Genomic DNA, 25,402 nt, shown 5'->3' on the forward strand with positions numbered 1-25,402 from the left:
ACCTTCATGACGTCATGAACACACCCCTTTTTGCCCGTCTATATCCCGCCTCTGTAAGAGCGTCTCTTTCCCAATCAGTCTTACCTTCTTCTTCTATCCTGCCCAGTTCTCCCAGGACCTTTCTCTCAGCCTTTCACAGATTTCTCCTTCCTTTCTTCTTCTGTGGGGAAACTCTTACTCTATTTTCCATTTGGTAGCCTTCAGTCCTCCTAGAGTGGTCTCTTTACTCTTTTCTAGTTCCTCTTTCTGTTTTCTTTCTTCCTTTCTTCCTTTTCCGGCTCTCTCGTAGTTCTGCTCTACTCTATGGTCTCTATGATCTTCACTTCTGCTTCACTCTCCAAGCTGCTCCTGTCTCAACCACCGCGTCCTCCTCGTGAGTCGCCTTCCTGCCGCGGCAAAGATATCGAGATTTAAAGGTATAGTCCTCTTAGATTGGGATTCATTAATTAGCATCCTCAATAGGCTCCCAGAGTCTGAATTCTGGAATCTAGATTTCAAAAAGCAACAAGCCGAAAGTTGAAGTTTTCAGTTAAAGAAAAGGGGGAAAGTTTGTTACCATTTTTGCCGCGTCTCTCTCTCTCTCCCCTTTTTTTCTATTTAAATTCCTTCGCGTCTCGTAATGGAAAAATCAAAATACTACAGTGTCTCTCCAGTTATAAAAGTGTGCAAAGGCAACTTACTTATTAGTAGTCTTCTGTCGCTTCTGCTTTGGATTTATTATTGTTGAAGTTTCCACAGTTCTTCTTGTTAAAAAACAAAGGGTCGGTGGCTGCCTGGGGCTGCCCAAGAGCAGCGTCTCCTGCACGGATACGGTTCGTCCCTTGGTCACCTTACAGCTTTGGTCACCTTAGTGGATGACCTATTCAGAGAACTGACCAGAATACCCTTGGTACTCCTGGATCTTTCGGCGGCTTTTGATACCATTGACCGTGGTATCCTCCTGGGCTGCCAGTCTGGGATGGGACTCAGGGGCACTGTTTGCAGTGGTTCCAGTCTTTCTTAGAGAGGTGAACTCAGGAGGTGGTGTTGGAAGACTCTTGTTTGACCTCCTGGTCATTAACTTGTGGGATTCCTAAGGGTTCTATTCTGTGCCCCATCTACATGAAACAGCTAGGAGAGGTCATCCAGAGTTTTGGGTTGTTTGTGTCACCAGTATGCGGATGAGATTCAACTCTGTCTCTCCTTCCTATCTGATTCCAAGTCTCTGTACTGAACCAGTGACTGTAGTCAGTAATGGACTGGATGAGGGCAAACAAATTGAAGCTTAATCCAGACAAGACAAAAGTGCTCCTGGTAAGTTGTAAGGCAGATCAGGGAAAAGGGACTTTGCCTGTGTTGGATGGGGTTATGCTCCCCCTGAAATCTCAGGCTCACAGCTCAACTCTCAAGTCCTGGATTCAACTCTGAGCCTGGATTGCCAGGTTTCAGCAGTGGCCGGGAGTGCATTTGCACAGCTAAAACTAGAGTTGGGTGTTACCCGCATACTAGTGATAACGCACCCCAAATCCCTTGATGACCTCTCTCAGATGTTTCATGTAGATGTTGAATAACATGAGGGTCAAAACACAACCCTGAGGGACGCCATAGGTCAGTGAACAGGATCCCCCAACACCATCTTCTGGGTTCACACATCCAAGAAAGACTGAAACCACTGCATAACAATGCCCCCCCATGTCCCATCCCAGAAAGTCAGCTCAGAAAAATACCATGGTTGATGGTATTGGAAGCCACTGAGAGGTTTAGCAGAATCAACAGGGACACACTCCCCCCTCTCCAGTTCCCTGTATTAGGTCATCCACCAAGGCAACCAAAGCTATCCAGGTCTGAAGCCAGATTAAAAGGGATCTTGATAATTCATTTCATCTAGAAACCACTGGAGCTGGGAGGTCACCGCTCCAGAACCTTTCTCAAGAATGGAATATTAGAGACTGACTGACTGTTATCCAGAATGGTGGGATCCATTAACAGCCTCATCACAATCTCCTTTAGGCAGGCTGGAAATCTGCCTTGATGCAATTTATGCAGCCTGAAACATTCCCTTACACACTCGGCCACTCCCCCTTTAGCTGCTTTCAGAAGCCAGAAAAGGCAAGGATCCAGTATGCATGGGGTGCCCCCCCTTCTCCAAGGAACCTGTCCACATTTTCAAATTGAAACTTTTCCAATAATACAGGACATGCAGGTGCTAAGATTGCATCCACTGGACCTATGTCAACTATAACATCCAAGTCAGAGCAAATCTGAGCTATTTTGTCTGCAAATTCTTGTAATTTCTTCACAGCAAGCTGTGAAATGATCTTTGTCATCTTTTGGGGGGCCAGAACATAAAAGACCCCTGGGCTCTCAGAACAGCTCTGCTGAACAAAACTGTGCAGACATAGTGGTGGAAGAGAAATATAATTTCTTCGCTAGTTTCTGTAATACAAGCCAGGTTGGCATGCACATCCAGGATCAAGTCCTGGATCAGTGATCTCTTTCCATTCACCAACTTGGCATTGAGCAGCAGCATTTTCAGCCCAGAGGGCCTTTGCTAAGGCTTTCTGGGCTATTTGAAATGGGGGTCAGCTTGGGAGTACAGTGGTACCCCGGGATACAAATTACCCAGCTTACGAATTTTTCGGGATACGAAAAAATCCCATAGGGATTTATTGTTTCGGCTTACGAAGGTTTTTTCGGGTTACGAAAAAACCTCGGCGCTATGCCGCCACCGGAGGGCAGCAGAGAGCTATTTTTTTCCATTAGCGCCTATGGCAATTCAGGTTACGAAGGTTTTTCGGGTTACGAAATTAGCCGCGGAACGAATTAATTTCGTAACCCGAGGTACCACTGTAACCACTTTCCCTGTGGCTGTTCCTTCATCTGAGGTAATAGAGCTGAATCCCCATACCATATCTGTCATAATGGCTGCTCCCTGGGCTGCTTTTCCTCCCATGCTCTCCCTATAGCACACTTTGCTATTAACAGAAGGCAGGTTATTTAAAAGCTGTCAGTAGCTCAAACCACTCTTTCTCTTCCAGCTAAATGGACTCACCCTCACCCTCACTTCCCTGGCGTCTCTGCTTTGGTGGCACCCCTCCCCGTGGCAGGCCCACTGTAGGAGGCACTCAGATTATATTTCCCATGGAGCAGGTGATCCTCCTTGGTTGTGCAGCCAGGAACTGGCTGAGTGCCTAGGTCCTGGTTCTGGCAGGGAGCAGTCTCACAGAAGTCCACCAGGTGAGGTCAGCAGCGGTGACAGCAGCAGCAGCAAGAGGACAGTGGCAAACTTTTCCTGGGGTGGTGGGAGCGGCAGCTCCTCTCTTTCCCCTGTGCTGACTCCCCTCAGTCCCAACAGGCACCCAGCTTATATTCCCTTTCCCAAGGGGCAGGTGTTCCTCCTTGACTATGCAGTCAGGACCTTAGCTACCAACTTCTTCTGATGGGAGTGCCCTCTGAGAAGAGTTCTAGTTAGTCTGAATCCAACCCCATGATTTTGCTATCTCTAGATACAAATAAAAATAGGAATAGATATGTATTCATTACAATTATATAAATAGAAAATGTGATCCATTGTTTAAATCTTAAATAGCTGACTCCATCTTATATTTAAAAATTAATGGTTTGCACTATCTTTTCTTTTGGTTTACTTAATGTTCCTTAATGCATACATTGCTTTCAGTTCCTTAGGTTCTTTTTCAATAGCATGAATTTGAATACATGGATAAAAGATGAATGGAACCAAATATATGATTCTGTTTATGTAAATAATAAATGGATCAAACCATTGCAAAGGTAAGTATCAGTGCAGTTTTATGCATTTTAAGCAAGTGCAGCTTTTTTCTGATATGCACTGGATTGCCACATGAGTCTGTTAAATTAATGATAATTAGAACATTGTACTATAATTGTTGCTTTCACTGAAAAACTAAAGATCAGTACCCTATCTTCCCCTCCTTACTACTGGTCCTTACCCACCACCAAAAGCTGCTGCCCCAAAAGGGCTACCCCCCCCCCTTGGTGTTCCCCCTTTAGCAGCAACCCTGCTGGCAGCAGGTCCACCACAACATGCATCCAGGTTTTATCCCTTTGGCAAGGGGACAGGTGGTCCTGCCTGGCTGTTAGCCAGTAATTGGCTGGGTGCCTGGAGTCCAGTTCTGAAGGGAGCAGTCCTGACAGGCAGCAATCCTCCAGTTGAAACTATCAGCAGCAAGCAGCAGACAGTCAAGGTGGTAGTTATTCCTGGTGTGGCTGGCTCTTCCTGTCACTTTCCTTTAACTTTGCTACACTTCCCACATTTATTTGATGTATTACGTTGCATTTGTGCTAATTTGTCAGGTGTCACATATAGCATCTTGAAAAGGTTATTTTTAATATTATGGCTTCTTGTAAATGCCAGATTTTTATTCCATGCTTTCCCCAGTGATCTAGCTGTATAGTATGACCTATATTTTGGGTTCATAGTACTGTTTTGTCTTTGATTCTATCCTGTCTCATGTCTAACTTTAACTGTAATTGGTAATGTTTAGCTATTAGATGTTTATTCCCATTTTATATATTTGTCTCAAACTCCACCATTTCCTCTTCTATTCCTTTCAGTTTTATATCTTGTCTGAACCTCTCCTGTAGTTGACAATAGGCAAACCGATGACATTCTATATTTTCTGATGTTAATTCCTCTCTTGATTTCATTTGATATTTCCCCTCATCTTTCTTTAATATGTTTTTATGGTCAGGCCTCACCTGGAATACTGTGTCCAGTTCTGGGCATCACAATTCAAAAAGAATGTTGACAAGCTGGATTGTGTCCAGAGGACAGCAGCCAAAATAGTGAAGGGTCTGGAAACTATGCCCTTCAGCTTCATGCCCAGAACTGCATAGTCTTTGATATATGTCAAAGACTATATCAAGTGTTATTAGTTCCCACATGGATTAGAAGGAAAGGGTAATGGTTGACTGGATTAATCAGTCTTGTCATTCCATGATCATCAGTGAGGCAACGGAGAATAAAACAAATCATAATGGGCACACAACCTCTGTTGTTGATGAGGGCAAGAAACTACATTTAGATGGGTGAATGTTCTCCTCTACTGCAGCCACTGTGCTGCATATTAATTACCTGTTTGTCATGGTTCCAGTATATTGTATGTGAAAAAGGCATCCTCATTCCTTGACTGTTTCTGTGAGATTAAGATGGGGCAAACTTAACATCAAACCAAATTAGTTATGTTTCAACACATCCTGCCATGTGGCAGATTGTGACATGAAGGCCATGGCAAGAGTGCTGGAAATATAGAATCATAGAACCATAGTGTTGGAAGAGACCTCAAAGGCCATCCAATCCAATCCCCTGACATGACTGTTCCTGCAGCATTACTAAAAACTCAAATACTAGAATTTAAGATCTTCCTTTGATGGGGAAAACCTACTTAGCACAAAACCCCACAACACATTGAGAGAATACAGAAGATACATAATATAGCTCATAGCATGGGCAACCATTTTCTCATTTTCTAGATTTTAGAATTGACGCCCTTCCAGCCATCAGACATCCCAATCCCTAGGCAGTCAACTCATTTGTCACTCTCCTTGTGAATAGAATCATAGAAGCAGAATCGTAGAATTGGAAGAGACCACAAGGGCCATCCAGTCCAACCCCCCTGCCATGCAGGAAATCTCAATCAAAGCATCCCCGGCAGATGGCCATCCAGCCTCTGCTTAAAGACCTCCAAGGAAGGAGACTCCACTACACTCCGAAGGAGTCCAATAATTGATTTGTAGTATCATCTTCAGGGTTTAGGGGGGTTCTCATTGTAAGCTATCTGTCACCTCCAACCTCTTCCTTTTCAGTAACTTCAAGTTTTCAAATTCTTACTTTGGGTGCTTAATTGGCATAAGCTTGTTTACTACTTTTCTTCCAACTGTTGTTCTTCTATGCTCCCCTTTCTGTCTCTGAAACTTGCAATCCTGTTCCATCTTTAAATGGAGAAATCAGATCTATTCCACTATGTGAAGAAACCCCCAGTGTCTACTCAGAGTTCCCTAGAATGTATTTCATGTTACCTTAAAAGGGTGGCGGATTCTGCCCACTCTTAAAGCCCTAGGATATGAACTGCTTGATTACACCTAGACACCTATGTTGGCTCTTACAATTCTAAAATATCTCTCCATTGACAGGGAAATTACTTTATCTCTATAGATCTGAAGGATGCCTATTTTCATATATCAATTGACAGGACCATTGACACTATCTTCATTTTGCCTTTGGCCTTTTCAGTTCCACATTCTACCATTTGAGTTAGCCATGGCAACAGAAGTGTTTATCCAACCTTTCTTCAAAGTACCTAACTGAAACTATAGCTCCCAAAGTGGAAAACACCCTTGCCTAGCAAGCAATGCTTCCAAAAGTCCGAAAACCACCGCTGCCACCATGTGGTGATCCCTGGAGCAATTAGCCCTGTGCGTGGCTCTTACTCCCACGGAGTCCCTTTAACACTTCCCTTCCAGGATCTCATATGTCTCTATTCCAACTCCCTGCTGAGCGGAATGAGACCCCTTGAGGTCCTATCTCGCTGCCACCACTCAGTGAATTTTCCAAACAACCTAAGTTTCCCCCAAGCACACACTGAGACTTGCTAGGGATCTCTAGAGTCCTTCCTTGCTAGCTTACAGCAACCAGTAAACTGAGCTTAAGACGTGTGTACAAGAGCAGAGAGAGACAGCAGATACTTTTAAAGAAAGATATTTATTTTAAAGAAATAGATTAGGATAAAAGGACATCACTCATGCAAAGCCTTCTTGCCTTGCAGGTATAGAAAGCATAGTTACAAAGGGTTCATTTCAGGCAAGCTATTAGATAACATAATAAAAGCCTAGAGACACTAACTAACACATTTCCTAGCTACTCACACAGTGATGGGATTTGCAGTTCATGTTGAGTTCTCAGATGCAAGGAGTTGGCCCTCATGGCCTAGCTCCACTTGCATCACTTTTGCCTGCCTCCGTGCAAGCACCAGCTGGTTTCTCCAAACAGACACAATGATGGAGAACAAAGGAAAGCATGGTCCTACAGGGTATTTAAAGTCCTCTCCTGGAACCTTCTTGAAAAGGCCGCTCTGGCAGTGCTGATTGGCCAGGTGAGCCTTACGTCAGCTATGATGTAGCTGCTCATTAGCATGTGATGTCAGCTCTCATTAGCATGTACCTCCCCCCAGATTAACCCTTTGTGGTTCAGGGGAAGTCCCCAAATGACTGGAGGGCCCAGTCATTACAGTGGTGGTGGCAGCTATCCATCCTCAGGCATTTAGGATTTAATAGTTTGTACTTTTGCAAACAGGATGTGGTTAAGACACTAACTCTGACAATTGCAAGATTAGCAGATTGGTAGTTCGAGGCCCAAGCATTGTGTGATGGAGTGAGCTCCTGTCACTAGTCTCAGCTTCTGCCAACCTAGCAGTTTGAAAGCATGTAAAAAGCCCCACCTTGAATACTGTGTCCAGTTCTGGGCACCACAATTAAAAAAGGACATTGAGAAACTGGAGCGTGTCCAAAGGAGAGCGACTAAAATGGTGAAAGGTCTGGAAACCATGCCCTATGTGGAACGACTTAGGGAGCTGGGGATGTTTAGCCTGGAGAAGAGAAGGCTAAGAGGTGATATGATAGCCCTGTTTAAATATTTGAAGGGATGTCATATTGAGGATGGAGCAAGCTTGTTTTCTGCTGCTCCAGAGACTAGGACCCGGAGCAATGGATGCAAGCTGCAGGAAAAGAGATTCCACCTCAACAATAGGAGGAACTTCCTGACAGTAAGGGCTGTTCGACAGTGGAACAAACTCCCTCGAAGTGTAGTGGAGTCTCCTTCCTTAGAGGTCTTCAAACAGAGGCTGGATGGCCATCTGTCGGGGATGCTTTGATTGTGATTTCCTGTATGGCAGGGGGTTGAACTGGATGGTGCTTGTGGTCTCTTCCAACTCTACGATTCTATGATTCTATGATTCTATAAAAGTGTAAGTAGATAAATAGGTACCACTTTGGTGGGCAGGTAACAATGTTCTGTGCAGCCATGCTGGCCACATGAACACTGAGTCGTCTTTGGCAATGCTGGCTCTTCAGCTTAGTAGTGGAGATGAACATTGCCCCCTAGAGTCAGACATAAGTTGACAACTGTGTCAAAGGGGAAACCTTTACTTTTACCTTTATTATTGCAAAAAGGTTTATCCTTTTTCATTCTTTTTGGTTTCTGCTTTTCCTCTTGTGTTTTTTGGAATGATTATGTACGAGATAAAACTTTTCATTTCTGGCATTTAAAAAAATAATTATAATATAAATTTGCAGCAATACAGTGTATTTGTACATAAGTATATGTATAGTCGACCCTCCAAACTTGCAGGGGATTCATTCTGAACACAGACATACCCCAGTAGTTAGGAGTCTTGCAGATAAGCAAGCCCCATTGAAATGAATGGGGTGCGTTCCTGTGTGTGAGCATAGGGCACGCACCGCAGGAGTGTGCCCTATTCACCTCAATGGCGGGCTGTCCCTCTGCAGATCATAAAGTCTGCAAATTTCAAGTCCACGGACTTGGAGGGGTGACTGTATAAGTATTTAAACTAATAAAATCCATGTTAATTCTGCATCCAGTATGATTTTTTTTGTTAAAGAAGGTATGTCCAGGAACATACCTATTTTAATAACTGAAGTATGACTGTAGAATTAAACTTTTTACAGTTAACACTAGAAGAAAACAAATCCTGTACAATATATTTACTAATATCAATTAAAGTTAACAGGAACTTGTACCATTTAGATTATTTATCCATTTAGCCATGTACTATCCAGTCTTGACTGGCAGTAACACTTAGAAGTTTTAGGCGAAGGTATTTCTCTCTCTGCTGCTTGAGTATTTTTACTTGAAATCTCAGGGTTTAATATATATCTATGCAAAGTGTACATTCTGCTGCTGAAATATGTACTCTCTCCTGCACATACGTTTAGAAAACCTTGTGAAATAGAAAGAAGGGCAGGGAACCTCAAGCTTCTCTTGGAGTTCAAGTCGCATTGGAACTAGCTAGCATGATAGAAGTTGCAGTCCAAAGATTTCTGAGTGAGCAAATATAAACTGTATACTCTAACATAGAATAGATCATAGAATCCTAGATTTGGAAGAGACCACAATGGCCATCCAGTCCTACCCCCTATCATGCAGGAACTCTCAATGAAAGCATACTCGACAGATGGCCATCCAGCCTCTACTTGAAGACCTCCAAGGAGGGAGACTCCACCATACTCCGAGGGAGTGTGTTCCACTGTTGAATAGCCCTTACTGTCAGAAAGTTCCTCCTACTGTTAAGGTGGAGGGTGATAGAGTCCCTATGTTGAGAGAAAGGCGGGATATAAGAAAATAAAATAAATAAGATAAAATAACATAAACTGTAAAATTTAATGGTACTTGTCTGCTGCTTGACTTGCATTGGCAATAAGAATTGTGTTTTCCTATACATCCCTATATGCAGCTCCTTCCCTCCCCAATGTATTGGCATTGATGAGCAGGGTACATTTGTTGAAACTGCATGGAAATGAAATGAAAATAATATTATATATTCTTTTTGCTTGAAGATTGCAGCCAAAGGTACAACAACTAATTGATCAGCTTGATGATAAATTTGGTAAATACATTACTACAACTTCAAAGATAACTGAACCAAAGGAATTTAAGTTGACAGTACCTCATCCACGGCCTATCCTGATTCCTGAGTTAATTCTGCAGCAAGAGAAAACAAAACCTGTAAGTATTGGTTTTTTTTAAAGATTGGTTTTCCCTCCCCCCTCCCCCCCCCATTCCCTTCTCCTTTTGTGTCGTGTCTTTTTAGATTGTAAGCCTGAGGGCAAGGGACTGTCTATTATCCCCTCTGTTGTAAGCCGCCTGGATTCCCAGTGATTGGACGGCATATAAATAAATCCTATTATTATTTATTATTATTATATAATAATTTTTTATTAAACATTAAACAAAAAACATTAAACAAATAAAAACATATACAACAGAACAGTAACACACAATCATATAAAGCACATTGACATACATTTAAGAAACAAACAAAAATGAAAACAAATACACATGACACGATTCGTGAATATTTTTCTTGTCTAGTTAAAAAAATAACTTTCTAGATGGTATTTACACTTCTTAATCTTGCGCTTCTCAAGTTTCTTATCTATTGATGTCATTCTGAAAAAAGAAGAAAAAAAGAAAAAAAGGAAGGAAGCAAATGCTACTATACTTCCCAAAGTCTATACAGACTATTTTCTATAACTCCTTTAAAGGGGAGGAGAGTGATTATATCTACTATATGTCTTGTTGCATTATTGATTCATCATAATATGTTTTCTCGCATAAAGGAAAGATGAAAGGAAAGATCCCATTACTTAACACATAATTGAAATTCTGAGATTAGATACTAATTGACAATTAGTACTAGGTTTACAATTTCCTCTTTCATTGTTCATACTTTTTCTTTCTCTATATTTTTTCTCACATTTCCAGTCTTTTTCAATTAAATTTATTTTTTCAACATAGTTTTTTTTCCACACAGGCTGTTAATATATCCATTTCCATTGCCTCGCATAGCTTGTAGAGCCATTCATCTTCTGTTGATAATAGTGAATTAATAGTGAATTTCTAATACAGTGGTGAGAAAAGTCTCTGTGGATTTATTATACCATAGGAATGCCTGATAACCAAATTTCAGTTGAATACTTTCTAGTATCAATAATTTGTCGTTTTTGAGTCTAATCCAATCCTCCATCCAACAGAGGCATGCTCCAAAATAGTATGCTTTTAGATTTGGCAATGCACAGCCCCCTCATAAAGTCTCATCAGTCAACGTTTTCCATTTAATTCTTGCTTTGTGTCCACTCCATAAAAACTTTGCTAAATCTTTCTGCCACATCTCTAGGTCTTTTAGATACGGCCAGCAGATTTTGAAACAAAAAATTAAATCTGGGAAGGACATTCATCTTGATCACAGACACTTTACCAAAAAAGGATAGCTTTAACCTGGACCATCTTTCCAAATCTTTCTTGATTTCCTTGAATACTACATTATAATTATTGTGAAAGAGATCAATATCTCTTCTCGTTATATTGATTCCTAAATATTTGTCTTTATTTTCTATTTTATAACCAGATATTTCTTGTAGCAGTTCTTCTTCTTTTGTGTCATATTTTTAATTATTATAACTGTTTTATTGTCATTGATTTTGAGACCGGAATGGAGACCGTACTCTTGAACTATATTCTTTAAGTGGACTATACTACCTATTGGGCCTTCCAAATATATGATAACATCATCGGCAAAGGCTCTGAGTTTAAAACAAAGATCTTGAATCTGTACTCCTTTAATTTTTTGATTTGATCTTATTTGGTTGTTTAGAATTTCAAGTGTTAACATAAATAATAAAGTAGACAGGGGACAAGCTTGTCTGGTTCCTCTTTCTATTTGTATATTCTGTGTTCTTTCATTGTTAACAATTATCTGAGCCTTTTGTTCACTGTAGATTGCTTTGACCCAACTCCCAAAATTGTCACCCATGTTCAAGTGGAACAAGTTCTTGGACTTTCTCTCTGCCAGGGACCTCTCTCCATCCCGTGCTTCAGTCTCGATAGTCTTAGAGTTCTTGATGACTCTTGCTGACTCGAGACTGTGCCTCACATCCATTAAATGTTATCTGTCTTCTATTTGCTCACAGTACCAGTTCGAAGGCAGACCTTCCCTCTTCAAGGATCCCTTTGTGAAGAGATTCCTTAGGAGGTTCAACAACCTCCATCCTGACAGTGTCTGGCATGGAACCGTGACCTTGTGCTTTCCTGTTTGTCAGCCAAACCCTTCGAACCTTTGGCCACTATGGACTTGAGATTGCTGACCTGGAAAACAGCTTTCCTTGTAGCCATCACCTCTTTGCCGTGCAAGCGAACTTTGTGCCTTGCAGATGGACCAGCCTTACCTTCAGTTTCACAAGGACAAAGTGGTCCTCCATGCCGACATTACCTTCCTTCCAAAGGTGGTGTCGGTCTTCCACGTCAGTAGGACATTGCGTTGCCTACTTTGGCCCCAAATCCGACCACTGATACCGAGCACCAGCTCCACACCCTCTACTTTAGAAGGGTTCTGGCCATTTACCTGGACCTCAGGTTTGAGGTGCCACAAGAGACTGTTTGCTACTCGGAGGCGAAGAAGGGGACTACCTGTGACTGCTCAGAGATTTTCAAAATGGGTAGCTGGTACCATCCATTTGTGTTATGAACTCTCAGATAGAACTCTCCCTTCATGGGTTCGGGTCCACTCAACTAGGGTGGTAGCAACATCCTCCGCTTTTCTGACTGGGGTGCCTTTGGAGGATGTCTGTAAAGCTGCTGTCTGGATCCAGCCATTGACTTTCATCAAACATTACAGGCTGGACACCAGGCCAGATAGGTTGCAGCTTTTGAGAGGGCAGTGTTGCTGTCAGGTATGCATTAAAATGTATTACATGTTCTGTTTACTGTTGAAACTAAGGAAGTTTACACTGACAATTGCATTGTTGTTATTATATGTCTTGAAACCTACAAATGACATTTGCACATGCTTTGCATATTATCTACGCTCTGACACTAAAGAAATGACTCTGACAGTTGCACTTTAAGTTCAAGAGTTTAGTGTTGTTAAATAAATACAACTTGTTTGAACTTTACAACTTGTGTCATGATACTCCCTCCTCCATTGACCAAAGCTTGTCAGTCTAACACATTTGTGTGATTCGCAGACACCACAAAAAAGGACAGGTTGCTTACCTGTAACTGTATTTCTTCAAGTGGTCATCCGCAAATACACACAGATCCAGCCCAACCTCCCCTCAGTCGTATCCTGCTCATTGCTAAATTCTCTCTGTCGCTGCTATACAGTGTAATGTCTGGAACTGAGGAAAGAGCAGGAACACCAGGGGCTTTATAGAGGTGGGTGGAGCTACCGCCAAAAAATTACAAACTAAAGTCTGCCTAGTGATTTCAGAAGATTTCCAAGCATTCTGCGCAGGCACACGTATAACCCATTTGTGTGTATTCGCAGAATACCATTCAAAGAAAAACAGTTACAGGTAAGCAACCTATCCTTTTTGGTTGCCATCGGTTCTGCTAGAAGTCTGAGTGAACTTAATTGATTGTGCATCAGTGTACCTTATCTATGGTTCCGTAGGTGGACTTTCCTTTCTTGCCAAAAGTCATTTCCTCATTTCATTAGAACCAGGACATTGTGTTGCCATCATTCATTAAAAACCCTGGATTTCAAACCAACCCTGCAGTCCCTTGATGTTTACACTGCCCTAGCCTTTCATGTGTACAGGAATTTGAACTCAAGACTGTCTAAGAAACTGTATGTTACTTGAATTCAAAGCTGGGGCTAATTGGTTTCTCCACAACATTTCCCCAAATGGGTGGTTTTAGCAATTCACTTGGCCTATGAACTAGCCAGGAAAGAGCCACCCATTCAAATTGGAGCTCATTGTATGTGGGTGGTAGCTGTCTCTTCTGCTTCTGCTGTGTGCCTGAGGATGATGAAAATGTCTGCAAAGCTGCCATGTGGTCACAACCACTAAATTATTACACATTATAGTCTGGACATTCGATCCAGCATTGATGTGGCCTATGGGAGAGCAGTATTCCTTTCCAGGTAGAAATGAAAGTTATTTGTTTCTGAATGTGTTTGGGGTGAGATTTCATTTGGTTCACTGATTCAGTTTTACAAAATTTATGGTCGTATGTTTATAGCATAACACTGCTTCCTTCTTGTGAGAGTAGCTTGCTAGTCTCCTAGCTGTGTCAGTCACTGAGGTAACTATGGCGTTTATCAGACGGGGTCTCTGCAGCTCAGATCCGGGGCTTCTGCGGATTGGGTGATTCGCATTCACGTGATAATGAGAATGTATTTTCATAGCTGGTTGCTGTTCTGTTGCCCTTCCTAACTGACGGGGAATCGAATAGAAGGAAGTCACGTGATGCGGATTCAGGCAAAGCGGAGTGAGTGCAAATTGTATTTCCACACTGGTGCATACCATGGGGGATTCAACAATTTGAATTGGGACCCTTGCACATGCTCAGTGGGGCCCTGAAGGCATCCTGAACTTTTGCACTTCCAGGGCTAAGAAGGGAGCCTGGCTCCACTTTCATGTGAATGCTAGCCTCACCTGAATGACAGCTTCCCCTTTTTTCTTCCTCCCTTCTAGTTTCCCATCCCTGGCAGGCAAATTCAAAGGGTCCTCCGTGTCAGAGCCCCGATCCAATTCATCCACATCTACATCTATCCCAGTGGTCCCCAAACTGTGCCCTTTAAAGGATCCTGGACTTCAGCTCCCAGAAGCCTCAGCCATGTTGGCCAATAGCCTGGGATTCTGGGAGCTGAAGTCCAAAACCCCTTAAAAAGCTATATCTATATATATCTACATTCATCCTCCTGTCATTCAGTTGCCTTCTCTTAGGTTGCATCCACACTGGGGAGATAATCCAGTTTAACTCCAGTTTAACTGTCCTGGCTCAGTGCTATGCAATTCTGGGAACTGTAGTGTCCAGAGACATTGAGCCTTCTCTGCCGAAGAGCTCTGGTGCCTCAGCAAACTAATAACCTAAATTATTATTATTATTATTATTATTATTATTATTATTATTTTAAAATAATAAATTTTGGGAGTTCCATCTCTCCTTCCATCCTCATGTTTCATTTCCTTCACATCTATTTCAAAAACATTAGTATACATCCTTAGGATAGATGTACATGTGGATGAAATGGATGGGGCTCTGACACGGAGGATCCCTTTGAATTTGGCTACCAGGGATATGTGTGTGTGTGTGTGTGTGAGAGAGAGAGAGAGAGAGAGAGAGAGAGAGAAAGAGAGGCAGGGAGAGAGAAAGCGCTTGCTGGCCAGGCTGCTCTGCAAGGGAAGGAGAGGGAAGCAGAGAGAGAGCTCCAATGGAGCCCCAGTTGACCTGAAAGCGAAAAGAGCCACTGGAAGAAAATGGGGCAAATTGCAGCAGGGCATCATGGGAGATTTGCAACCTTGGGGGTCTTGCGATGGTGTTCAGGAGCACAAGCAAATTGGGATTCCACACCAGACCAATTTGCAGTGAGATCGAACAGAGCCCCAATGCAAATCGCGTCAATCCACTTATTTAGCGCACTCGCCAAAATGAGGAGTATGATTCTTTGAGTGGACATCCTGAATTCACACAAATCTGCCCATCTTCCCCGCATGTTGTGTCCAACACTTTGTCCTTTGCCCAGAAACTAAATCAGAGATAGTGTGGAATATCTGAAATATGGATTTGTATCAGCAGAAAATAACCAGCAGCAACCAATGTGCCTATTGTGTGAAAAAGTATTTTCAGAAGAAGCCATGAAATCTTTGAGGTTTCTTGTACCTTTGAAGAAAATACATTCTGATAAAGCAAACAAAACTTAGCATACGGTATTTTCACTCATTTCAAGAAAACTTTCAGAAACAGAAACCCATTGAAAATGTGTTTGCTAAAGTTTCACAACAGTCTAGTGATTGTTTGCAAGCATCATATAACATCTCACTCTGGACTGCTAAATCTGGTAACCCTCATATATTTGGAAATAAGTTCTCAGTAAGAACTCTGTTCAAGGAAGAATAGATGAAATGGCAGAAAACACTGAAGGCATATTATGCCACATGCTAAAGACAACACAGTTTGGTTTGCAATTTAATGAATATATTCTGTCAAACAATTAATCTTTGTTTTTGTTTATGTTGTACTTTTTAGTTGGGCCAACAAAGTTACCGCTTTTTTGTTGATTTTGGTTTTTATTGTATTTTACTGCATAGCTAACATGGCTACCCCTGAATATGTTTCCTGTATGAACCAAGGCCATTCTAAATTTTCTGTGACTTGGTCCAAGTTTATTACGTATGTGAATGAAAATTCCAATTTTCTCTCTTCTTCCTCTTCACAGGTTAAATTTTGAAAGATACTGTGTTACAATTGTCATGTCACCTGGAGACTTCTTAGCTGTATTGGATTTGAGATGCATTGTTTTCTGGTTATGTTTGTTTCTGTAAAATCTTTTTAAAAGCTAATTTAAAAAATATTTTTGCATCACTCTTGCTTGACCAGAGTGTTGCACTCATGGGAAATAACTGAAACATATACCCTTGATGTCCTTCCTTTTAAAAAAAATATATTTTATAACTTTTAATTATTCGATTGCTTGTGTTTTAGATTCCTGTAAACACTTATAAGCCTCCTAAACTGAGGCAGAAACTAGAACAAATCAAGTTGGAGAATCGTCGTAAAGCAGAGGTGAGTTCAGTGTGATCTTATTGTAATCCATTTGTTATGGCATAATTGCTGGAATCTATTTATATTTGATGAATTTTGAAAAATAATACTTTCCTTCTCAGTCTGCCGAATCTCTGTGGTGACATGCACTCTTTAGATGTAGCCTCATTTTCTTTTCTTCCCTTTATTCTCCTTTTCTTTCTGTTTTTCCCCCATTTGTTTGTTTTTTTGCCTGGTAAAAGGAAGCCAAGATACCAAGCAAACTACGTTTTATCCAGGCTTCATAAGAATTCTCAAAAAATAAAATGGAGAGTAGATGACTAGAACATGACTAGAACATGACTAATCCTCAACTGGAGCATAGTTCATTTGGTGGGATTTCCTGCCATAAAATGTAGTGGTGGACAACAGCTTTTATACAGTTTTTAAAAACTTATGAGACAAATTTATCATGAGACAAATGATAAATTTATAGGTGACTATGTATTGAACTCCTTCCTAATTTAGAGACTTTTAAAATTTTGTTGACAGTTTAATAATATTTTAGTCACTGTTCTTTGTATGTTTTTAACCACACACATTTTTAATTTGTATTTTTTTTATTTTCTGTTTTATAAGCCATCTTGAGTGCCAGCTTTGGAAAAAGTTGGGGCATAAATAAAGTGATGGGTGGATGAGATGCTAATTGCACTATTACTTATCTTGATCTAGACACTATACTTTTATTGATGGAGCCTAAAACTGCATTGGCCTTTTTAGCTGCCGCATCACACTGTTGATTCATGTTCAACTTGTAGTCTACTTGGACTCCTAGATCCCTTTCACATGTTGTCTCCTTTAGCCAGGTGTCCCCCATCCTATATCTGTGCTTTTCATTTTTCAACCCTAAGTGCAGTACCTTACATTTCTCCGTGTTGAAGTACATTTTGTTAGCTTTGGCCAAGCTTTCTAGTCTATTCAGGTCATTTTGAATTTTGATCCTGTCCTCTGGAGTATTAGCTATTCCTCCTAATTTGGTGTCATCTGCAAAATTGATGAGTTTGCCCCCAATTCTGTCATCCAAGTCATTGATAAAGTTATTGAATAACACTGGCCCCAGGATAGAGCCCCACTGGTCACTTCTCTCCAGGATGAAAAGGAGCCATTGTTGAGCACCCTTTGGCTTCAGTCAGTCAACCAATTACAAATCCATGTAACAGATACCTTGTCTAACCCACATTTTGCAAGCTTGTTTGCAAGAATGCCATGGGGAACCTTGTCAAAGGTCTTACTGAAATCAAGATATACTATATCCACAGCATTCCCTTCATCTACCAAGTTGGTAATTTTATCAAAGAAAGAGATCAGGTTTATCTGGCATGACGTGTTTCTCTAAAACCCATGTTGACTTTTTGTGATTATGGAATTGCCATCTAGATGTTCACAGACTCTCTGTTTAATGTTCTGCTTTAGAATCTTTCCTAGTATAGATGTCAGACTAACTGGACGATGGAGTTCTCAAAGATTATTGCCAATGGCTCCGATATTACATTTGCCAGCTCTTTTCATAGCCTTGGATGTAGTTCATCTGGTCCTGGAGACTTAAATTCATTTAGATTAGCAAGGTATTCCTCTACTGTCTCTTTACTTATTATGTACTGAAATTCCCCTATTCTGTCCTCTGCTCCATTATCCTGAGGTTGAGCACCTTTTTCCTTTTCTGAGAACACTGATGCAAAGAACGTGTTGAGTAATTCTGCCTTTTCTCTGTCCCCTGTTAGCAGTTTGCCATCTTCTCCACGCAGTGGCCCTACCATTTCCTTCTTCCTTTTGCTGCGGACATATCCAAAAAAGCCCTTTTTATTGTTCTTAACCTCTCTAGCAAGCCTGAATTCATGCTGCGCGTTAGCTTTTTTGACTTTATCTCTACATATGCTTGCTATTTCTTTGAATTCCTCTTTGGTGATTTCCCCCTTTTTCCATTTCTTACATAAATTCCGTTTAAAACTTAGCTCAGTTGAAAGTTCCTTAGTCATCCATCCTGGTTTCTTTAGGCACCTCCCATTTTTCTTCCTCATTGGAACTGTTTGAAATTGTGCCTTCAGTATCTCCCTTTTGACAAACTCCCATCCATCTTGAACTCCCTTCTCTTTTAGTATTCCTGACTATGGGATCACCTCCAGTATTTCTCTAAGTTTACTACAATCCGCTCCTAAAGTCTAGAATGCGTGTCTGACTATGCCTGGCTTCTCCTTTGCATTCTATAACCAACTCCAGGAGAAGATGGTCACTTCCACCTAATGATCCCACCACTTGCACCCCATTAACCAAGTCATCCTTGTTGGTTAGGATCAGATCTAAAATAGCTGATCTCCTTGTTGCCTCTTCCACCTTTTGGACAATGAAATTCTCTTCCAGGCAAGTGAGGAATTTGCTAGACCTTGAATTCCAGCAAATATCAGGATAGTTGAAGTCACTACTACATCTCTCCTTTCTGAGTGTGTTGTCATCTGTTCTAGAAAGTCGTAATCCAGTTCTTCCATGTGATTTTAGTAGACTCCCACCATAACATCCTCCCCTTTAATTTTTATGCAGACGCTCTCCACCTGGCTGCCAGTATTGATGTCCTGGATCTCTTCACTGGTGTAAATATCTCTGACATATAGTGGTATTCCTCCTCCTTTCCTGTTTGGCCTTATTTATATTAAAAAGGTTATACCCCTCTATTTCTACATTCCAATTATGAGACTCATCCCACCAGGTTTCAGTGATGCCTATTATATCATATTTGCTTTGTTGTACTTGGAGTTCGTGTTCATCTTGCTTATTTCCCATGCTCTGTGCATTAGTGTAGAGACATCACAGACCATGGGTCCCCTTTACTTGCTGCCTGTGCAAGTTTTTTTGCCTCCCACTGTTGGATCCTTGCACTATTTGTCTTGTTTCCTCTATGTCAATTTGACTATTTTCTCCAGCCCTTTTGCCTTCCTTAATATTGTCTCCCTCCCCCACAAAACTCAGCTTAAAGCCCTTCTGATCAAATTCTTGAGATTACTGACAAAAACATTTCTTCCAACTAGCATGATATGCAACCCGTCTGTTGCAAGAAGTCCCTCCTCTACCCCACTGCCATCCCCTTTTTGTTATGTTTCATGTCTTTTTAGATTGTGAGTCTGAGGGCATGGAACTATCAAATTAACAATTGTAAGATGCTTGTGTAAAGAGCCATGTACAGTAATGGCACTAAATAAATAAATGGGACACCCTTCATTCCTAGACCCATGAAGGAAGTATGGTTTAGGAAGACTCCATGGAACACACCAGAATTCTTTGAACTGAACTTGCTATTCCCATTTTTCCTCTTACTGTACTTTTCCCACTTTTCTTTAATTGTTAGGGAGACAGAACTGACACTGTGACCTGTCACTTGGAACATCACTTGTGGAAAACATGTTGCATTCTTCATTGCCTTAGATACTGAGCTGGCTGTTCCTATCCCCAGTTGCCCAAGTTTCCCACACTGCATTTGGTATTATTAATCATTGAACTTTTTCCCAGCTGAGAAAGGATCCTCCAAGAGTTCTTCCTGTGGAACCCAAGAGGATGCAATCTGACATTTTGCCATGCCACTTAGGATACTATACGCCCTAGATCATTCTTGTGTTATAGCTCCAGAACATTCTAGTACTATAGCAAAATTGGTCCGGTACATACCTCTCTCTAAGTCTGGGCTACAGGCGCCCAGTTTTCCTCTGGAGGGATGCCGCGGCAGCCAAACCGCGTGGCGTCCTTCCAGACCAAAGAGAACCCAGAAAAACCAGGTTCTTTTTGGCGCGCAGGGACAACGTCATCACTGTGCCAGTGGCGCACTGTGATGTGTCCACGACGCAAACGTGACACCCAGAGGTGTGGATGCGGCACTGCACTTGTGTCATGCACATGTGCCAAGTATGGACGGTGCCATGTAAAGATGCCGCTGTCTATATGTGTTAGGATTCTGGAGCATGCGGATTCTGCGCACTGCGGAACCCTAAATTTGGCCCCAGGCTGCTGCAAATTGGCGGTCTGTACTGGGTCATTGTTACACCATTTGCACTTCTGGAGAGAGTCCCAAAGAATGTGCAGTTTTCATAAGCACTGGAAAAGAATTGTCAGGGAGTAAGAAAGTGCACCATCCCAGATATATCAGAGATGGGACAACATAGACAAGCACGTCACTGCCGTATTACTACCCTTTTCAAAATCTTTTTCTTGAACTCTTCTCTTTTCCCAACACCAATGTTACCTCCCCCCAAAAAACACAGGTTATTGGGGGATGGACTGGGGAATTCCACATCAGCTGTCAGCATTACTTCAAATGAGATGGGTGAACAGGAAAATTTGGCTGGGCATACAACAGGAGGTAGGCAGAGAAGATGGCTTAGTGCTTTGGGTGTGAGAAGATTCTTTGACTCAAGTTGTGAAAGATATGCAGATTACTTGGAGGAAGGAAAGAATACTGCATTCACACATTTAGATTTGATGGCCTTGTTTACCTGGATGTATATATAGGTCCTGGGACACATTCCTTTTTTCCTGGGAAACTGACCTAAATGGTGTTCCTAAATGGCTGTCAATCTCTCAAAGACATGCTATCTCCAGATATGAGAATATGAGGACCCAAAATACTGTGTGAGGTATTCAAGGGGAGCTTACACCAGGCCACTGAATGCTACAGAGGGGAACCAAAATGGCAAGGTGATGAGTCTGCCAAAATGCACATCTCTACAGGAGATATACTATAAGGGAGCTGGAGAGTGAAAGAAGAGAGTCAGCATGGTGTAGTGGTTTGAGTGGGGGACTAGGACACTGGGTGAGCAAGGTTCAAATTCCCACTCAACTTTGGAAACCCACTGGATGACCTGCACTGAGCAGCAAGTCATACTCAGTCTCAGAGGAAGGCAAGAGCAAATTTCTTCTCAACAAAATCTGTCAAGAAAACCCTCTAATAGTGTCACCTTAAGGTCACCATAAGTCAGAAATGACTTGAAGACACAGAACAGCAATAAATATTTCAGAAAAACTCCAGAAGCAGACACCAGCACACTAGCCTGTTCAGATGACAGTGAGAGATTATCTTATTTCAGTTCAGGTGGTAAAATTATCTCAATTTCAGCCATGATTACAGAAGTTTCTGTCCCAGGAGGTGTGCAGGGGAAGAGGCGCAATGAGGCTTCTTGTGTAGGCCTTACACCTGCTTGAACTTGGAAGAGTGGGAGTTGTTATCAGATTTATTAATATATTCCAAAACTAGATAGGTTATTTCCAGTAGAATTCTTCTCATGTCTTCTGGAAAGTTCCACAGCATTGCAGTTACTTTAGATATACATTATACATATTACGTTTACCTTAAATACAGTTAGATATATAAATACTGTTACAGTACCTTAGATTGAACATAAAATATTGAGCACCAAAAAGTACTTCCTAAATGTGAAAGTACTTTTTGGTTACCAGGGCTTTCTAGACCTGCAAAAGTTTGCTTGCTAGAGTCACTCAGCAACTATCAAGGTGGAATTACAACATAAAATAATGTACAAAGACACAATAAAAAGTTAGAATGACCCCTAGACCCTCTCACCGTTAAAATAATTACATCAATAACATTGCATTATTATCATTGCATTACAGTAATTCATTAACTTATTATTTGCTTATTGTACTACAGATCTCAGAGAATTTTGCCTTTTATATGGGAGGTTGGAGGAGTTATTGTCTGTTTTACTTTTAAATAAGGACCCTGTGGTGCTCAGAGCAATGCAGGATATTGTTTTTTCTTGTTGCAATCACTTATAACACAGAAGCAAAATTATGCAGCAGAATATATGGCTGGCTTCTGGGCACATTTGTGTTGTGTCTAGAGTGCTACATTAGTGACAATCATATCCTTGGAATGGGAAACTACATTTGCACAACTTTGAAAACAGGTGTGCTATTCAGTTAGCCTTGTTGCTAGTCAATTATATACTATAGTTATCTCAACATATTTGAGTGAAAGTCTTTATGGAGTGAAGATGGCACCACTCCTGTAATATCCGTTGGCTTGCAGGAGCACTGAAGTGTGTAGAAGTACAGAAAATTAGGAATAATGCTAAGGTATCTAACAATACAGATGGGGGCTGAGTTTGCACAATGAACATGGGATACTGAGGGACTGGAAGGGGGGACAGAAAATTGGGGAGGGGCTAGGAGAGTAAAATTGGTTGTGTGGAATTCTGAAAAGGAGCACTTTACATTGTAACATTTTATACAGGGATCATGTTCCACTTGCACTCAAGTTTTGTTTTTGAATAGTTTTGTCTCTTTTATGTATCCAACAAAAAAACAAGTTGAATATGTACTAAAATCATTGTATTAACTTTAGGAACTGCTGCTGGAAGCAAATATTAACCAGTTCAATTGTGCAGCCCCAAAGAATGATCATAAAAGCCCAGTAAGTAAATTAATGAATGATCCAAGGCATCATGAAATCATAAATGGTGTGAGTGCAAAACAACTGTATCTTGATTTAGAACTTCTGAAGCAACCATTTTGGTGACATTTCTGTGTTGAGAGCATAATCTCAAGTAGGAGTGCTTTTGTACTAGTTTTTAAACATCACAGCTGGTATAAAATATAGCACAATACTGCCATGCTATACATGGTACTCAGAAGTAAAACCTCTTGTATTCAATAGAATTATTCCCAAGAAAGTGTGTATGTGATTGCAGATTTAAAGTGTGATTTTAGAAATAAGAATTCCTTACACAAATTAGGTGCCTTAGGAAGCTCATTTTAACCTCAGTGTCAAGCAGTACCAACCTATCATATTGGATTGTTGTATTAATAAAATAATATACATGATGTATACAACCAACTCCAAACAATCTTGGATGACACCGATTATCTCGATCCATTTCAAACTGGCTTCAGCTCGGGTTACGGAGTTGAGACTGCCATGGTCGCCTTGGTCGATGATCTCTGTCTGTGTTTTGACAGGGGAAGTGTGGCCCTGTTGGTGCTCTTGGAACTCTCAGTGGCCTTCGATACCATTGACCATGGTATCCTTCTGGAACACCTGAGAGGGTTAGGAATCGGGGGCACTGCTTTGCAGTGGTTCCGGTCCTATCTCTCGGGTAGGTTCCAGATGGTGTCGCTTGGGGACAGTTGTTCGGCCAAGAGGGAGCTCAAATCAGGTGTCCCTCAAGGCACGATACTGTCTCCAATGCTATTCAACATTTACGTGAAGCCGCTGGGTGAGATCATCCGGAGACATGGGGCAAGCTGTTATCAGTACGCTGATGATATCCAAATTTGCTTCTCCATGTCTCGGACTGCTTCGGTGACCAAGGATGGCATCTCCCCTCTGAATGACTGTCTGAGGTCAATAATGGATTGGAGGAGGGAAAATAGACTTAAACTGAATCCAAATAAAACGGAGGTACTCGCTATAGGCAATCCTAATGGTTCTGGACGGGAACACACTGTGTTCATAGCTTGGGGGTACTCCTGGACTCATCGCTTCAGCTGTCATCTCAGGTGGATGCGACGGCCAGGAGTGCCTGTTACCAGCTTCGGCTGATATGCCAGCTATGACCCTTCCTGGAACGGGAAAACCTAGAATGGTTGTACATTCATTGGTAACCTCTCGTCTCGATTTCTCCAATGCGCTCTACATGGGGCAACCCTCATGCCTCGTTCGGAAGCTGCAACTGATCCAAAATATGGCAGCCAGATTGGTTACAGGGAGTTCGAAATCTGAACTTATTACACCTATCTTAAAATCCCTACACTGGCTGCCTTTTAGCTTCCAGGCACAGTATAAGGTGTTGGTCATTACCTATAAAGCCCTACATGGCTTGGGTCCAGCTTACCTGAGGGAATGCCTCCTCCCATACAATCCTTCCCGCACCCTCAGATCCTCTGGGAAGAATCTCTTGCAGTCCAAGAAAACCAGACTGGTATTGACTTTCCAGAGGATGTTTTCTGTTGCTTCTCCAAAAGTCTGGAATGACCTGCCAGAAGAGATTCACCATGTAGTGATCCCTGGGGGCAATGAGCCCTGTGCGTGGCTCTTACTCCCAGGGAGTCCCTTAAACTTCCCTTCTAGGATCTCCTCGGTCTCCATTCCCACTCCCTGCTGAGCTGAATGGCACCCCTTGAGGTCCTATTTTCTTCGCTGCCACCACCCAGTGAATCTCAATGAACTACGTTTCCCTAAGCACACACTGGGACTTGCTAGGGAGAGATCTAGTTTCCGTTCCCTTGTTAACTTAGCAACCAGTAGCCGAGCTAAGACGCGTCTACAGGAGCAGAGAGAGACAGCAGATACTTTTAAAGAAAGATATTTATTTTAAAGAAATAGAATAAGATAGGAAGGTATCATTCATGCAAAGCCTCCTTGCCTTGCAGGTATAGAAAGCATAGTTATAAAGTATTCATTTCAGGCAAGCTATTAGATAAACATAACAAAAACCTAGACGCACTAACTTCCTAGCTACTCACACAGGGATGGGATTTGCAGTCCTTGTTGAGTTCTCGGATGCAAGGAGCTGGCCCTCATGGCATAGCTCCACTTGCATCACTTTTGCCTGCCTCCATGCAAGCACACAGCTGGTTTCCCCAAACAAACACAAAGATGGAGAACAAAGGAAGCATGGTCCTACAGGGTATTTAAAGTCCTCTCCTGGAACCTTCTTGAAAAGGCCGCTCTGGCACTGCTGATTGGCCAGGTGAGCCTTACGTCAGCTATGATGTAGCTGCTCATTAGCATGTGATGTCAGCTCTCATTAGTTCAGGAGAAGTCCCCAAATGACTGGAGGGCCCAGTCATTACACACCGTATAACATCTTTGGAGGCCTTTAAGAAGGCAATAAAAACGGATCTCTTCCGGCAGGCATTCCCAAATTGACCTCCTTGGAATGTTCACTCTCCGTTTGGGAATTATTGTTTTTAATGATATTTTAAGGTGGGAGGAAGATAGGGAATTGGAGTTTATATGATTTGTTATGTTTTTACTTGTGGTTTGTTGTGTTCTGTTTTTATTGTTCTTATGTTTGTTGTTACCCGCTGCGATCCAATACAAGGAGAGGTGGGATACAA

The 25,402-nt window shown here is 41.7% G+C and overlaps 1 protein-coding gene across 1 annotated transcript in view; it reads left to right on the forward strand.

Moving 5' to 3' along the window:
• The window catches only part of CFAP99 (cilia and flagella associated protein 99), a 94,737-nt gene that overhangs the window by 31,940 nt on the left and 37,395 nt on the right, over positions 1-25,402 (forward strand). Inside the window, exons 5-8 of the mRNA XM_042458433.1 lie at positions 3,659-3,771; positions 9,592-9,760; positions 16,244-16,324; positions 22,686-22,754. Coding sequence (XP_042314367.1) covers positions 3,659-3,771; positions 9,592-9,760; positions 16,244-16,324; positions 22,686-22,754 — 432 coding nt within the window. The remainder of the gene's footprint in view (positions 1-3,658; positions 3,772-9,591; positions 9,761-16,243; positions 16,325-22,685; positions 22,755-25,402) is intronic.

This window comes from Sceloporus undulatus, chromosome 3 (genome assembly GCF_019175285.1).
Source record: "Sceloporus undulatus isolate JIND9_A2432 ecotype Alabama chromosome 3, SceUnd_v1.1, whole genome shotgun sequence".
NCBI lineage: Eukaryota > Metazoa > Chordata > Lepidosauria > Squamata > Phrynosomatidae > Sceloporus > Sceloporus undulatus.